Below are 18,242 nucleotides of genomic sequence, written 5' to 3' on the forward strand. Positions count from 1 at the left end.
ACCAGAGCAGCACCCCAAGGGGCCATGCTGTACTGCCACCTCAAGCCAACAGGGCACAGCTTTCTGATGCATCTACCTGACTTTGATTGCTTTGTTTCTAAAAGCAGCCCCCAGCTGCCACGAGGTTAACTCCCTGAACAAGCTATTCAATTCCAGAGGTTAAGGCTAGTTTTAAAGACAACAAGACGGACCAGACCGCGGCAATTCAAGGCAGTTTCCAACTTGCACATTTCTTTTCCTTCCCTCCCACTCCCTGACGCATTTGAGAAAGGACTGCAGAGAAATAACTTCAGAACAACTGAAAGGAGCTCTTCACAAAAGCAATGTGTAACAGACTCTATGAAGGGAGGCACAGCCGAAGGATGAGGGAGAGGGAAGAACTGGACCAGTTAAATTTAATAAAAGACTCAAAAACCCACAAACAGGATGCAGACACATTAAAAAAGCAACACTGACCTAACAATGGAATGTGAACTGCAGTTGACTTAAACAGCATCACAGCAACAGCCCTCCCCCTACACACATCCCTGTAACTCTTAAAGAAACAGTTATTGAAACCCTTCCAAATTTTGTTTTCTTCTGCTACACACTTTCAGCTTGAACTCATATTATCTTATTGCCTCTTCTTTCCAGATAGCAAAGTACCCATATTTGACTCAAGCTGCAGAAAAGCAAGCTAAGTTGTATTATTCTGCCCATCTTACTGAGGTGTTAATTCTAGCATTCTGTCTACACATCAATGGTTTGTTGTTAAATGCCAGAAAAGTACAACCATTTTTAGATATGAAGACCTTGGTGAAAGGTATCGTTTCTTCCTACTCAATAGGCAGAGCGAAATTTTGTAATGCTGTGTACAATCTTCTTAACATGACTGCAGATTTGCAGCTCCAGTTCCTGCTCACCATCCACAAAGATGACAGCCACAAAAGTCCTTTTTAGGCTTCTCCCTTTCTCACGAAGAATAGTTTCACCAAAATATGAAAACTCCACTGTACATGGCATCCTCCCATTGTTCTTCTCTTTCACCACATTTATGTCTTCAGGGGAGAAAAGCTACTAAGAACACCACTACGTTTTTTAAACAAAAACTTCAGCTTGAACCCCTGTCAGTGTTAAGGTCACTTGCACATCATCTCACCACCTGCCTGAAAGTAGGAAGCTCAATGAATGCTTAAATGCTCTTCTATATTAGAAAACCCAAAACATACATTTGCTAGGCATAGCCTCTTTCTTTAAACATGCAGTGTGCCTGTTAATTTGGCTTACAAAACTATTTGGAAAGTCTAGCACTTGGTGACAAAACTACTACTATAGATAGGTTAGAAAACAGGAGCCTTCACCTAGTCAGAAATCCTGATTTCCAAGGCAAAAGAAAGGAAATTTGCTGGGAGTCAAAATTAGGGCATTTGCATCAATCTGAAGTTAAACTTAAAATATTCCGTCTTTAGAAAGAAATCAGTTTTCTCTACAGATCAATTGTTATGTGACTGTTTGGTGCCACAGAACATCACAATTTCTTTTTTCCAGTTGTACAACAGAATAATTTTGTCCATCTCTCTAAAAAGGGTGGTAGATTAACAGTGACGAAGGGCTGCAAATTTGAGAGAAATTAAGTATTGCTAGTATATTTAAAACCATATCCCATGATTTGAGTTAAACGCAGCACCTATTATTACCTGTTGAAAAGGCTTGGAGCCATTTTTTCTACTAAGAAAATAGTAATGACACTTAACGCCAAATGAAACCCATCATTTCTGACGCTCTAAGGTAAGGAGGCACAAATCCTTGCTGCAACTCACCAAGTATGAAAAAATACAGTACTATATAATATCATAAAACTAGATGCAATAAAAAAAACCTCAAGATCTCTAAAAACTCATTTATCAAAGTGCTTGTAGTTTTTGCTTGAAGGGAAGATGGATAATAACATGCAGAATGAAGACGAGTTAAGGAACTTGAGTCCAGTACACTCTATTTATTTAATAAGTATCTACAGGTAAAAATGACTGCAGGTTTGTTTTCCCTTATTTGCTCAGAAGGGCTGTGGAGAAAATTATACAAAATATTAAAGAGAAGAGAGATTTCCAAAATCCATTTGGGGCAGAGCACAATTTCCATGTTACTGACACTTAAAGAAGTAATTTTGAGACCTGAGTTTATTCATACGCAGACGTGCCTGCTGGCCATTGAGTCTCATAACACAAGTCATAGCCCCCAGCACTTAATTAGAGGTGGTAAAATCCACCAAATAAACAGTGATCCAGCTGGTTTGGAGATGATGGCACAAAATTTCAAGGAACTATTGGAGACATTCAAGCTTACAATATGGAAAAATCCTCTATACTTGACATAGATTAGAGCATATCAGTTAATGAGCACCTACCTGGAATTCGGATTTTAAATTTACCACTCTGTCCAAAACCTCCATCTATTATTCCTTCTTCTCCTGTAGATAATTTGACTTTTAAACCCACAAAAATCTGGATGTTTGTTTCCTTTTTAAACAACGAACGGCCAATCACGCTGTAATCATCAATCACCTGCAAAAGAAAAGGGCATTATGAATTTACAATCTGAAGTGACAAGAAAAATTAACATATGAGATACACTGGTGACTTCCATTGCCCTGCCCTTGGAAAACCATTTACCCACAGATGAATAAAAAACTCTAGATGACTCATCTAAACTGCTGAGTTTAAGATAATCAGCATCCAAAAGCAGAGAAGACTATGTGCATTCACGTATTTCTGCTTTTACCTCCTTCCTTTTCATACAGGAAGACTAAAACATGCATCAAAACATGCAGTAAAGGTCAGTCAATCAAAATCCTGCTTTGAAACCTTTTTGTAAAAGTCACTTAAGTTCCTACGCTCACAAAAAGTTTGTTCCATTACTTATCCTAGAGCTAAGTACATTATCTCCTGCACAAACATTTCTCTCTCTCTTAGCTCCAGAACTGCACTCCAACAGCCACACTTTAAACGAAATGACAATTACTTAGAATTTCTAAATACAGCCTTTTAAATATTCACCTTTACGCACCCATTGATTTGTCAAAGTAAAAGCCTTATGACCATTGTATCCGATTTTAATTTCAAGGTTTGTAACCCAGTGGGAAGAACCATTCCAAGCCTGGATTCTTAATTAAGCTATCAGGAACAAGAGGCAGCAAGGTTGGCAGGTGAGGCAAGATAAACAGCCCTCCCTAAGGCATTACTAAGTATAAGGTGCAGCCAAGTGAGCCTAATCCCGTAGGTGTGAATATCCTTGTATACCTAATGTCTGGAGTTACTGTACCTCAGAGCAGCAGCAAGAACCTTTATTTACTTATCAAAAGAAATAAGAATGTATTGCTTAAATCTCCCCATGGTTATTTCTTCTCGGTAGCAATAGTTGCTGCTCTTCCTCAGATCTTAGGAGTAACTTCCACCCGCAGGGCAGGCACAGGCCAGGAGTTGCCTGCAGCCCTTCTCTCACCCCGATAAGGGAAGCACAGAGCTCTGCTTCCAGCAGCCAGAGCCATTCAGTGCCTCAATGCCCACTACCTGATGTGCACCAGGAGGTTCTGGATCCTCTTCTTTTGGTATCTCCCTGCTCCAAACAAGCACTGCTCCAAAATACTTTGTGAACCCGTAGCAGTACTATCACCGCTTGGCAACCTCTGGCTTGAATTTAAAACAGAACAATGTCTTTTACTAAAGCGACCAGTGGAGGTGGGGGGAGATAAGCTTGCAGGCATGCTGGCCTTTCTTTGGGTCTGAAGCAGCAGACTATCAGAAGCTGTTCATTCCAACCTGAAGCTGCACTTATATTCTCAAAACATTCATCCTTTTTCTATTGTATAAGCTGGTCCAATCAAAATACTATTTCTTCCTATACTACTTTTATTCCTACAACAAGGATGTGAGACCCAAACACCCCCCTGCAGGCTATGTGCTTCTTCCCTTGTATTTCAGCCTGTCACCCTCCTCCAGGGCTCTGCCATACACCCACTATTTTGGTTGCTCTCCCACACAATGGCCAGGGAGTCCAACTTCAGACACTATATACATATTCTATTTTTCCAGGAATGCTTCAAAGTTACTTTTAACTTAATTGAAACCTGTATGGCTTAGAGAACAATTGCACTCTGCCAGCATGGGTCGGTTCAACCTCCCCAGCAAATCTGTCCTAAGAACTGAGCAACCCCTACAGACGTGTGCTACAGGCATCAAGGACTTCCAAGAAAAGCAGCAATGATAATCACAATCAACACCATTATTTTTTTTTCAAAGCACCTTTTCCTCCCCATAAGACGACATGATTTTACAGCACATAACCCTCCTTTGCCAATCATTCATCTTCTGCCTGTATTCCCATTATTCCCTGAACATGTACCTATGCCATCAGATGATGAATCTGCTTAGCAACTGCTGGAATAAAAAGCCTTACAGGCTGAAGACAGCCCCATACATGAAGTACAACAGGGCCCCTGCCCCAAATCAGCCTGCAACCGATTTACCCCTGAAGACAACGAAGTGACAGATCGCTGACACAAGAGCTATGGTAGTTAATCAATCTTTGCAGTAAAATCAATCCGTAAAGGGGTACAGCCTGGAAATAACTGCTGCAAAGGAAACCTAATTTATCTCAACTTTAAGACAATTTTATAAAAATAATAGAAAAAAATACTTTTAGTCTTTGTTTCTTAAAAGGCACAGAAACGTGCGTCGTTCTCTTCAGTTGAAACTCACCACTTCCAATTACTTTACCAGCAATTTACCTCGGATCACTGGATTTTAAGTTAATCCCCTCTGAGTTCTCAGAGCATCTACAACGGCAACCGCTCTGCCTGTGAGCTGAACGGCCTTTTGGGAGATCTCTGCCTCTCTCTCAAACACTTTTTTGTTATAAAATATTATTAACTTAAAAAGCCAAGCGCCGCAAAGACAGTAAGGGATATGCAGTCTGCTCCGAAGCAGCAGCAAGGGGCCTAGCAATGAGGGCAGACTAATTTTATTAACTTCAGGGAAACTTCAAAAAGCTTCAGGGCTTTAATGCCAGACAGAGACGACCCCGAAAGTCAGTTTAAGTGCTGCATAAACAAAGGATTAGGGCAAGAAAAAGCTGAAGGCTCCTTGCATTTCTTGTTTATATTGTCATATGACCTAGTGGGAGTGGGAGAGGGCTGCCTCTCTGACTTTAATCCCCCGTGGTGTACAGTGGCGTTTCAGTTCACTGACCTACATTACGATAATATTTTTATAAATTTATGGGCAGAGGTGCAGCATCAAACTCACTTAAGGACTTTAGAAAAAGAAAAGGGGTAGGGGGGAAAAGAAATACCCAGAAGAGAACATTTTCTGGCTGGTGTAGTCTCCCCCTCTCCCTTAGGTTAGATCAGCAGCTTAGAGAGGGATTTCAAGTTCAAAGGGAATGTCTCTGTTACTCTTGTTTTATGGCTTAGACCAGAGGACACAATAGCACTGAGTTTATGAAATATCCCTTCCCACTTGGCTTTTGTGTTTGCAAGAGAAAAGTAAATAGCACTTTATAACCATAGGTGAAGTATGTGCATCTCTGGCATGTAACACTTTTGCTAATACCAAGAAGTTCACCGAAAAAAATAAAGCACCTCCTCACACTCCCCAGCCAAGCAGTACTTACACTGCAGTGTATCGCCTGCAAAACTGCAGTTAACGTTACATCTGTCAGCACAGTGTGAACCACAGCATAACTGTAAGGACAAATAACGATGGGATTTCCCTTTGAGCAAGGATAGAAGCTATACTGCCTACCCTGTGAAACCACCATTTTAAAGAAAACTAACTACTGTCATCTGAACACACTTCTCAAACAATCCATATTTTGTGTGTGAGTAACACCATGTCTTAAAACAACCGAGAAAAAAATAAGGGGATCAGAACCAAAGCACACGCCTGCAAAGGGAACAGACCTGTGCCAGAGTGAACTGGGAAATAAAGACTTGAGACAGAAAAAGTAAAATATTATTCATATAATATAAACATATAGAAATAGCTAGAATAGATGGAACAAGAATAAGCTTAAGTTAAATCAGAAAAGATTATACTGCTTTCAATCAGATAGCAAAAGAAAATTATTTAAAAGTGATAAAAACAGGTCTGATGAAACTTAGTAAATTGAAAACATTATCCATTGAAACCAAAGCAGAAAACAGGAAAGGAAAAAGAACAAAGAATGTAAGATTAAATCCGAAAATACCAGGTAGTATTACATTTTGTTCTTTAGAAGAAGTACACTTGAGACATCTTCATCATGATCAGTAACAGCTCATTAGTTTCTAGAACACTTTCAGAACACTTTCCATTTCTGCATCAGACACAGGAATGTTTTGGAGGCTGCAAATTCCTGCTCTCCCTCTGTAAAACGTGGGTTTGTGCGTTTAGGGAACGGCTGCACATGAGGCCGCAAAAGGGCAAAGCTGAAAGGAACTGACAGGATTTCAGTGACAACTGAATTTGCAGCTTTTTTAATTCTCCAAAGACTGTTCTTGCTTTTAATTCTTTACCAAGACCTAGGTGAAGGTCTTGGCACAAATAAAGATTCGGTCAGTTACGTTGCTTCCTCAAGAGCTTACATCAGTGTGAAAGAATTAGAGGCTTTTCTTTCTGGAATTCCCTCTGGCACCACAGGCCTGTAGCTGTGTGCAGGGCTCCCTCTGAAGACCTTCTTCTCATCATCTTCCAAGCAAACAAACCGAACTTCTGCCTTTGAACACACATCCAGGGTGCAAGTTCATCTCCTTCAGCACTTCACGTCTCATTACTGCTGCTTTAACAGAGCAGGAACCCACCACAGGGCCATTAGCTTTAGCTTTCAGATGTTTGCCCCTTCTCTCCAAAGCCAATGTTTCTTGGATGCAAGAGATATCTTCCTTTCTTTGTCTTTCTTTCTCTGTAGAAGTGCAACAGCATTTGAGAATTTCTAAGAGCCAAAAAAACCAAACAAAAAAAACACCCTTGCTTTTCCGAAGCATTTTCCCATCACTGTAACCTGGTTAAAAGCAGCACAGTAGTAAAAAGGATTCTTCATTATTGAGCCATGTAAACAAGGCCTGAGCTTTAAAAGCTCTGTGCCAGTTCAAGTCTCCAGCCACGCACGGGTAGAAACAGAGCACTAATATGCTTATGTGCACCTTTACAGTGCAAATTTCATTCAACTCTATTTAGATTTCTGAAAGGTAGAATTCCAGCAACAGGTGCTGAATTCCCAACATGGCCTAGTTAAGAACACATTCATTTCACCAAGAGAAGAAAACAGCTGACAGCACGATCTCAATGTTCACAGCAACCTGGACCGTTTCCTTTATGTAAGAAAACAACATCATCAGGGAGGGAAAGAAGAGGCCTACACTGCTCAGGACTTCCAGCCCCAGAGAAAACAGCTCTGTCTGGAAGTTATGAGAAGACTGAAAACCTGTAATGCTCACAGACCAAGCAGGAAAGGGGTGAGCTGTTGTGGCAGAAGTCCTGACCGCGGTTTGCAGGAAGGCCAAAGAAGCCTCCTGGGCCATGCTTCTGATCAACCAGAAAGACTCACGATATCATCACAACTGAAGACCCTCAAGTAGCTTTCTTCACCTATTTAGTAAATTCTGCAGTCTTAAACACTCAAAAAGAAATATCAGACACAGCAAAGTTCACTTTGGACAATGCATGACTCCAGTGCACAGCAGCAGATCAACAGGCATAACAACAGTAATTTGAATTGTTTGTAAAGAAAACTGCCTAGATATGACTTGGGGAGGTCGACAAGAGCAAAGAACAGAGGCTTACAAACTCCTCATTGGAAATGAAGTGGGACAGGACAGCGAAAGCCTGCCCAGAGCAACCAGAGGCAAGGGAGAGAGCAGACATAGCCCTGCAAAGACACCACATGGATGTATGTGTGTCCCAAGTCTGTCCTCTCTCCTGATGCTCCCCAACCTGCATACGAGCCCTCTGCCCAAGCACAGCATCTGCCACCATGCTTGGAGGAGCTTCCTCCTGATGTCTGGTTAACAGCCTGCAGCAGTAAGCTGTACGAATCTGTGCTACGCTGCTGACTACCAGCAGTCCTAATGAAGGCATACAGTAGAGGGATTGTTACAGTTCAGGAATACATGGTTTTAGTTTCACTTTACCGTTTTACTTTTAAAAATGCCTAGGAAATCATATTTATATAAAACTTAAATTATTTAAGTTGCAGAATTGGGCACTTAAGTTAAGAAATGCCAGATGTCCATACAGTCTGACTCCTGTCCCTCTTTGATACGGCCCACTATACAGTCTTCACATGACCACATCCAAGAACCCCCGCCTTATTAAGAACACAGTGCAGAGACACAGGGGAACAGAATTAATGTTGCACAGGCAACTGTAAATCTGGTATTTCCTAACTTTTAAGTGCTTTCAAGTAATTTCGCAACCTAAGTAACATTCTGAATTTATTTTCGTATCCAATAAATAAAATGGTGCATTGGTTGCCTTGCTGACAAAACGATTCCCCCACAGGTGACTCTTACACAACCTCAGAAAAATCAAGACCAGCTGTCCATACACTTGCAAGACCCAAAAGCATGTCTGCATTTTAAATTTAATAATATAAATAACAAGCATAGGTGTTACTCAAACCTTGCAAAATTATACTAGCCCGTCATGGAGCACACCATTCTTTCTTTGGTGAGCGAACAAAACAGCAAGATTGTGTACGAGTAAGCAAGCAGATTCTATGACTTAACTGGTACTCTTATGACGAATTTAGTAAACTCTATTAATCTGTACATTGAGTCAATCTAATATCAACACTTAGTGCTGTTTAATGGAGATGGCACCTCTGTTTGAAGAGCATACAGCCCTCCCTTCCCCCACTCAGCTTCACAAAATCTCTTACTCAAAACCAGAACACAAGCCAATAAATAAATGCATCTTTTATATACCTATTTTACAGTGCGTTTTAACTAGTGAATGTGCTGTGCACTTTTATTCACCTGATTGCCTTCATCTCTGTATTATTACTGTATTTAGCATACCATCAGCAGCCAAGCAGAACCAAACAAACTCATGTTCAGACTTCAAAGCAGGAAAAATATTAATTGTGGCGTCTGCATGTTTACTATAGATGGAGTGGTATCCACCATTTCTCCCAGTTGGAGTCACAGAGGTTCTGCAGCTAGCCCAGCTCACTGCCTGCAGGCAGCACCCAATTCATTTTCACTGTTTAATTTGGTCTTTGCTACGCTGTGCAGGCAAGTATGGCACAGATAGATCAGTCGCCCAGATTCTCTCTTTGCAAAGTGACATTGCCTGGCTGCTGGAGTGTTTTACTTGCTATCCTGCTGGAACTACAGCACAGCTGTAAGTAAATAGCAGCTGAAGCATTAGCCCTACTAAACCAAAGAAACAGCCTTTGTCTGGAAATAAGTTGGATATAAAGAATCAAAGTACTGAGCAGATAAAATGCACTTGTCTTCAATCTGTGCAGCACTGAAACCATTTAACAGAAAATGCAAGGAACTGTATTGCTGTGACAAAGACTTCACGTGCAAGGCATGGGCACAACTTTGTGAAACGTTCTGCTATTACTGATACCTGCAAAGTGCTTGGTGAAAAAAAGCACTACAATTGCTCTCGTGTGACCTCCTCCTTGGGAATCTTCCCAAACAGGGATACTCTGCTTTGCTCTCTCCAAGAGAAGTCATTCTCCCCAGCATGTAGCCTCATTCCCTCAGCAACCCACACTGGACATCCCCCCTTCATTCATGGTTGAGTTCATTTTTCCTCCTTCAAAAGCCAAAGTGTGTGGCTGAGCTACTATCAAATTGACACGTGCTTTGTACATTTTATGTTGGTATTTGCACTCACAAAAAACCATACGGAAATAGAGAAAATACTGCTGCTAAATGCCGTTTTCACAACTGCTCCATTTCAAGATGTCTGTTTGGGAATACCAACTTGATAAATAGTCTGGGTCATTGCTAGTAGTCAACAAATTCAAATGTTTCCTGCAGCTGCTCGCCAGTACTCATCTCAGTCTCACCCATTCTTCAGGAAGGCCAGAATATCTGCTAAGTGGTGCTGATGAAACCTTCCAGGTGACCACTCACTACGTGAGTGCTCTCTGATACAGCTCTTTTATTCTACTGTAAGAGGAGAGATGTCAACACTATTAAAAGATGCCGAAAGAGAATCTTTTTATCTTCCATTCAGATGCTCTGTCACCCTGATAGAAATCTCAGTAACTTACCCTGCTTTCACATCCCACTCCTGCAACAATACTTTTCTCCCTGGGGACAGATGCTTAGATCACACCAATATTCAGACAATTAGCAACATCTTGTTATGAAGCAATAACTGATCTGTGCAGCCCATGAGAACAAGTTCAGTAAAGTCACTATCCAGCAAGCACGAAATTTGGGAACACCACAGATGTGAATAAAAACCAGGATGGCCCATGGCCGTGACACATGAAAGGAAATTGCTGAAGAAACAACTCTATTACCTTCAAGTAAGCAAAGCCCGAAAGCAAGGCAGATAATGAGGAAAAGCACATGAAATTTTTTAAATACACAAAATTCATTCTTCTTAATGTCAGATAACATAGAAAAATTATATTTAAGAAGGACAAGACCATTCCCAAAGAAAAACATGGTTATGCTCAAAATGGGAAACAATCACAGCCGAGGTATGCTTTTACTTTCCTTTACCAGGCTTAAAAGTGCAGTTCATCCTCTACAAACAAGGCAGAGTTGTCCTTCTTTTCTTTCTTGCACAGAGCTACAGATTTATGGGCATCCTCCACAATAAGACCCTACAACAGTCATCCTAAGATAAATCCTGCTTTGCAAACACTTCTCAAAACAGGCAGAATTTCTGAGTCACACAGGAAAGCACAATGCACTTCTAAAGTTCACCTTTCAGCCGAAGTCCACTGCATTGAAGCTGCATATCCAGGGAAGCCAGGGAGCAAATAACACGATAAACACAAAGGGTTTATCCCAGGAACTGAGTAACAGCTCTGTGACTCACACTGGAATTAAGCTGTGATGCCACACAGAAGCAAAGTTCAGAGAGGGAAATATTTCAGTTGGTTAGGATGGATAGAAGCCTCCTTCCTCTGCAGAACTGAGCACCCAACCAGGGCCAGCAGTTGCTTTTAATCCTCATTATTTCCTTGTCTGCCTCTGGGGAATGCTGGCCTGCTGCAGTTCCCCAAGCCCACCCCACAACCACCATTCCAAGGGACAAACTTTCTCAGCACATCATCTAATTATTTTTGCCAAGACCCTAACATCATTGTCCTTAAAGTAATGCTGCTGTTTGCAATAGCACTCTCAGCCCTGTGTTTTACTTTAAATAAGAACAAGCCACCTGTTGCCAGCCTAGTACTTTTTCCTATTTAAAGTACATTTGTCAGCCAGCCAAAGTTCTGCAAAGTTGCCCATCGGGCAGGTCTCTGCCCCCACAGCCATGCAAGCACTCAATGAATCAGAGTAAGAACAAAAAGCCCAACCACAGCTGCCTGATTTCTCCTGGGTCAATCAGCCGACCCCAATGCCAGCAGTGAGCAGGGGGCTGCAGACCCCATGGAGCAGCTGGGAGGCACTGCCCACCCCCCTCTCTCACAGCCTCACCGGCAGCCAGGCCACAGCACCCTTTTTCCCAGCAGCATTCTCTGGAGGAGGAGTTCACTTCTCATGAAGGTAATGTGTAATTTTTAGTTTTACATTTTTAATGCCTCCCCAGGGAAGGTGTGTGGAGAGGAAGCCTTCCTTGCTCAACAGAGAGAATGAAATTTTCCTGCATCACTGCCAAGAATAGGCACCCTAAATTCAGTGATCCTAATCTCCAGCCATCCAGCAGCCATTCAGCAGCAGGGTGGGCCCAGCTGATTCAGATTTTCTATTAGCTAGTGACTTTGTGTACTAAAAAAAGTCACCGTACCACCCAATTGTTCCCACCGCTCTCTGCTCCATGAAAGCACAGACATTAGAGGAGCTACCACAACAAGTGCCCTCAGTGCCTCCTCATCATGCCTTGGTAACCAGCACAGCCCTCTCCCCACCAGCCCTCCCCAGTCCCTGCATGTCCCTGAATTTCCAGCACCAGTTTTGCTCTGCTGCCCTGTGGTGCAAGAGGGAAAACACCTCCAAGCTGAGCAGTAGTTCAGGAGCCAGAACCTGAGAACAAACCCAACCCACAGGCAGACAGATGGCTTGGTGGCAGCTATCCATACACAGCACCTGTCAGTATTCATACAGACTGACTGGGGCCCATAGGCAGGGAATACCATGCAACACTTAAGGAAAGGATAAGGTAACCTCTATAGCTCTTTATTTTAAGGGCAAGGGAAGATAACGGGATCATTCACTGTACTCAGCAAACTACTGTGTTGGCAAAATATTCAACCTACATTCACTAGTTATTTTATCAACATGAAATTCACATACGAATAATCTGATTAATGTTATTCTACTATTTACACACTAAAATCAATAGCAGAAGTGAACCAATAAAGGATTTGAAGATTACACAAAAAAAAAAAAAAAGCCACTGAAAGCACATGACCAAGGCTAAGTGCAAAGCCAGTAAATTAAATCTCAAAGCACTCCACAAGTTTTGCACTCTCTTATACAAGTGCTTTACTCAGGAGCAAAAATAAAGAAAGAAGCTGAGACTGGTTCATTTCAGTTAAACAAGAACCAAGCAGCATGTGTCTCCATGGCTCACACCAACTTTTGTTCCAGTTCATATTCCCAACAGCCACAACAGCACTTGGTAAGCCAGGTCTCTCTGGATATTGGCAGCATGGTCTGGACACAAGCAAGTACATTTTTAGTAGAGATGAAGGGAAATGCTTCAGGAGTTCAGATTAGAGCAATCAGAATAATAAAAAGAAAAATGAGCAGAATTGAGATCCAGACATTTACATTTGTTTTTTCTTCTCTGCAGCTTAGAGGACAGACTACCTGCAATTTGGTGTTCTAGTTCAGTACCACCAGCCAAAGAGAAAGCTTGCCAGCCATTTCGAACAGGGGAAACACAATACACCTACAACAAAGAGTGACTACTGATTCTGGCATCTCTTACAACCCATCTTAACAAAGAAAAGATTCTAGAAAGTTACAGATTCCCTCCTCTGCTAGCTACCTTTCTAGACAAGATCAGCATCCAAAAAGAAACAGTTTTGGAATTTTGACAATGAAGTCTTTTAGTTCATTTGAGAAGAATGGCCTCTGAAATCAGCAGTGGAAACACGAAGGAGTAGCTTTGCTTGAAAAAGCAAAAACACAGATTCCTCAGAGAGAGGGAGGGAAACATACATAGCCTATTTAATTAATATAGAGAGGTTCCTTTTTCTAAATGCTTCACTAATACAAAATCATGCCCTGAGAAGGAACATGATTTATTTTTACTGTTATATTAGTAAAACAAACATAAAAGTATTCAAAAAAGTCTGCACTATAAATTGCAAACGTGATAAGCTATGTTGACAATTGTTTAGTCTCCTATAGCAAAGTAAGGAGGGACCTTATTCAATACTCAAAACAGTTTCAATGGAATTTTGAAAAGAAGCAATGAGATTGCCAAATGTTTTGTTCAAATAATCGGATTTGGATTAAAAAAATAAAAATTAATAGTTTCTTACCCAGAAGTTAATAACACACCTGGAATATTAACTAATCAAGTAAACATTTGCTAAAATTTTCATCAGTTCTTTTCATCTAGGGGTAAGCAATTAAGTTCTTTATATAAGCAGATGTATTTACATGTAGCATACATATTTTCAATGTGTTTCAACTGTGTTAAAAAAAAATCAGTGGAAAAGTGGAGGCTTTGTCAAGTGGGACAAGAACAACAAGCTGACCCACTTAGGAAGGCATACAAACAAGGCAAGTTTGCAGGAAGAACACAAGAGCTAGACCATCAAAAGGGTCAATGAAAAAACAGTATCAAATTACTTGGTGCTGTACTGACCTAAATAAACTTGTCAGTCTTGAGGAATCATCTCCAACTCTCTGCAAACAGGAAATACATAATACACTAGGTATATAAATGTAAGAAAATGGTATAATCTCGACTGTAACAATGAAAATTCCACAGCACATCAATGTACGTTCTCAGACAGAATAAAGATTCCCCTCTCCAATGAATAGCATTGAAAGGACAGCTTACCCTCTCCACTTGTCCTTCCTTGTGCTTTTGTTTGTACACTTTCAGCTTTGGAAGGAAAGTCTCTGCGTAGTTCTTGTCTTCTGTGCCTTGGAGCAGCACCCCATGGAATGCCAGCCTGCAGGTATTGGCATGAATATCCGTATCCAGCTTGGAGCCGATCACAAGGCACAGCTTAGGGCAAGTGACAGGTTTTTCAAACTCTAGCAAAGCCCACTGTTGTTTTGGCAGCTGGACTTCTGATTGGCCATTTTCTTTATTCTCCTCTGAAGGCTTTGAGTCCTTGGACAAATACTCCTCTTGATAAAGATAGTCTCTATCAAAATCAAAAGCATTTTCTTGAATTTCTTCATCGAAGTCAGCAGGAGCCGGACTGAAAAACATCACTCTTCCCATGACTGTTTCATGACCGACTGTGATATGAAACTTAGCTTTTGTCTGAAGCGCTCCTCGAAAATACTGGATTTTCTTCAGGGAAATTACTGCAGCATGGATGGTGTGCAGTGATTCTGGGGTACAGATCAGGCCTCGTTCCAGTAGTTTGGGATCAAACTGGGTCACACAGATACCTACTCTGTCACCCTGCATGGCGTATGTCACAGGAGTATGGAACATCTGCATAGACTTGACTTTCTTTGTCACCTGTCAATGAAAGAGCAAGAAAGAAAATGAAATAGAATTGCACACGAGCACATGTCAAACATATAGCCACACGTCACACCGTTCTCACCTCTAATGAGACTGCCCTTCTGGAAGAATCCAGAATTCAAAACATAAAAAGTGAACAGACTGAGAATATGCCTCTATCGATCATTCAAAAATACTAAGAATTTGAGCCTCTTACCGTATTTTATGAGTGTTTCTGCTCAAACTCTATAATTATCATGGCTGCAATTATGTTGACATTTGCTCCATCTCTGCTGCCACACCTACACACTATCTACTCTCACCACAGAATAGCTTACTTAATGTATTCTCCCCTTAATCATCTACACCAGCAAAAACATAGCAGTACAGTGTCTAGCCACACATTGGCCTCGCTGCTTTCTCATTCCTGCCACAAAATCCTTTTCAGTCATTTTTTTTTTTGACTCGGTTAAAAACCATCAAGCGCTCAGGAAAAAGTTATTTTCCTCAGTGTCTGTACAACACTGAGCACCATTACATGTTGTAAAGTATCACATCAAAATAATTAGTAATACAAAAATCTAAGACTGCATAGCCCATTCAATTCTAGACATTGCAAAAAAGAAAAAAGGAAGAGAGTTCTCCTGCAAATATCTGTGTGTTTATAAATCAGGTTTGCACCACCTGCCACTAAAATCTGGGGTTCCACCTGTGATGATTCTTCATATGAAAAGTACAGTATTGTCCACTGATTGAAATTATTAAAATATCTGTCTTTACTAAAATCTAATAAGCTTGCTATTCTGTTCCTTATTTAAAGGAGTTCTTCAACAAAAGAATGATCATCAGATTTTCAAGATCAGTCTTGGCTCTAGTCAATCAGACCGAGGCAGTTTAGTTTAACAAGGCTTCATTTTGGCTTCTCTTTCACTTCTGTAAAGCACTCTTCAAGAATTTCTCTGGTCTGCGTGAAACCAAATGTTTTTCTTCTGATAATTCACCTATGTTGCCACCTGTTGCATTTCTACAAATGGATGTTGGATAGGTAACCATTCTGCCTAAAGTTCCTACATTAGATAGCAAGTTTTCAATACTGAAATGGTATTTTTGGCAACAAAAAAAAATACTTTTCTCCTAAATAAATATCAAGTACTTGGACAAGAGCCTTCAGCACAGAAAAATTACACACATCATCTGTGAAAGGCTGAAATCTCAAAAATCAGATCCAAGCACTGAACCCTCCATGGGAATGCTCTGTTCCAGAGATCATTTCTGTAGTGTTTTTTGTCAATATGCAATAGATTTTACTGTGAACATGCACAGAACAGAATTAGTAGCAGATCTCCACTCTCAGTATCATTTTCTTTTCTGCTCTCTTCCCTTTTGACAGCTGTGGAATTGGTACTAAGAAAAGCTTTACGCCAAATGCTACTGTGCAATTCTCAGCATTCAAGCCATTATTATGTCTTACTCAGCTGTAACTATTCTCAAATCAGTCCTCAACCACTGCATGCCCCTTAGCAATCCATCTTTTAATCCTTGCACATTGCTTTATTTTGTATTCCTGAAAGTCAGAGTCCAAAATAGACGAGCAGCAATGAAAAGAATTTCAAATTAATGATTTAAGGATAAAACTCGGCAGATCTGGGCTTCATTCTCGGTATGCCGCACAACTTTGAGGACCTCATTTAGTTTAGACTACTCAGAACAGTCTAGAAAAGTTAACCTTATTAACCATAGAATTATTCACTATCTGGATAATACTGAAGATCTCCACATCTTTCTCTTGGATGCAGTGTCTCAGTAGAAATGGTTTTTCACCTTTTCTTTTTTCTACAAAGTCTGCCAACCAAATATGAAGGGCACAAACATTTGACTTCCCAACATCACCAAAATAAGCAACACGAAGGAAAGAACTGTAGAACAGAAGGAAGAACAAGAGTAATCGGGGAACTAATTGCAGGAACTTAGATCAAAGAAGAGTAGACGAAAAGTTTATTGGCTGAACTAAAATATAGCTGGAATACAAAAGCTCTCCAAAGAAGCCAGGATAAACTGGTCATCAGCAATGTACAGAAAGTTTGGTTTGCTTTTTAAAATAATCTAGCAGATAGACAGCTTCTGAAAACACTGGTAATACCAGAAATAACTGTTAAGGATCTATTTAGAAAAAAAGTATATTGTGAATATATATTTCAAAAAAATAAGCAAGTCCAACAATACTGAAATTTCCATATGAAAAAACACCAGATCAAACAATATGGAAAGATCGTGTTGTATGTGGTAATGCTGATGATTAAACTTTCCATCTTCAACAACCATGGACAGAGTGAATAAACAATAAAACAACACGAACTACAGAAGCTTCTATCCATCCAAAAGGAACTGAAAAACCACAGATCTACAGGGTTGTCTAGCTTGAATGTGAACAGAAAGATTCTTCTTCATTGTGAACACTCTGGTTTATAATACTACTTTTTAGAAACATTTCAACCCTTTGGTGAGTAGCTAAGTTAAAATGTTATAGAAAACATTTGTTGGTCTCTGAAGCAACCTTTTGTATGTCCATAATATCTTTCATTAATTTCTAATAACATGATTAACAACACCTGTGTTTAAAAACAACCCACAGATGTACTCAGGATACATCTTATTTATATACTCAGGATAAACCTTAGCTTTAAATTCAAAGAAGAGCAGGCATCTATGAAACATTCCTCAAGCATGTTATGCCTACACGCTTCCTTACATTAATGCAAATTATTAGGATAGATGCGTTTGATGTGCAACTTTAAATTAACAACCACAATTAATAAGTAACCTTAGAATATTCATTTCATATGATTAAGCCTTCACAGAAAGTTGCAATTCTCAGCTATGGCATAGAAAGGTGGGTCGTATCAGAACCAGCTGCCTTCTTCCACGTGTCTCTGTTGAACCACATTAAAAGGAGAATAAATATCTTGAATATTATTTCCCATGACAAACACCTGCTGCCATTCCTACACACAGTGGACTACAATACAGGAGCATTTTCCAGAGCTCTATAAAACTTCAGCAGTGTGGTTCCCCTGAACACATTTGCAGATAGTCCACTTAACACAGACTCCAACACAAGACCAAGAAAAGTTTTGGATCCTGACTAATTCTTTCAGAAAAAGGCACCTTAAATAAAAATCACTGAGAATATTCAGAAGAATGTAATGCAAAGCTTCTCCAATCCCAAACTGATGATCTGTACTCTCCCAACACAGTAAGCATGCTCCCAGCCCTTGCTAGACTCACCCAGAACTTAAGCACATCATTTCTTTGTACCTGGGTCCAGTTTCCAGGCACGTCTGGCCATCCTCTGACCCACCAGGAGACAAGTACTGCATTATCGAACCCAGAGAAAATCAGCACATTCTGTTGACCTATGCCTACTCTCTTGCAAACTGAGTAATC

The 18,242-nt window shown here is 40.4% G+C and overlaps 1 protein-coding gene across 3 annotated transcripts in view; it reads right to left on the reverse strand.

Moving 5' to 3' along the window:
* The window catches only part of EEFSEC (eukaryotic elongation factor, selenocysteine-tRNA specific), a 132,743-nt gene that overhangs the window by 50,637 nt on the left and 63,864 nt on the right, over positions 1-18,242 (reverse strand). For all 3 annotated transcript variants that reach the window (XM_031607763.2, XM_031607758.2, XM_031607751.2), the window contains 2 exons: positions 14,175-14,813; positions 2,384-2,540 (listed from right to left, as the gene is read on the reverse strand). In XM_031607763.2, the coding sequence (XP_031463623.1) occupies positions 2,384-2,540; positions 14,175-14,813 (796 nt within the window). The remainder of the gene's footprint in view (positions 1-2,383; positions 2,541-14,174; positions 14,814-18,242) is intronic.

This window comes from Phasianus colchicus, chromosome 11 (genome assembly GCF_987193195.1).
Source record: "Phasianus colchicus chromosome 11, bPhaCol1.hap1.1, whole genome shotgun sequence".
Classification (NCBI taxonomy): domain Eukaryota; kingdom Metazoa; phylum Chordata; class Aves; order Galliformes; family Phasianidae; genus Phasianus; species Phasianus colchicus.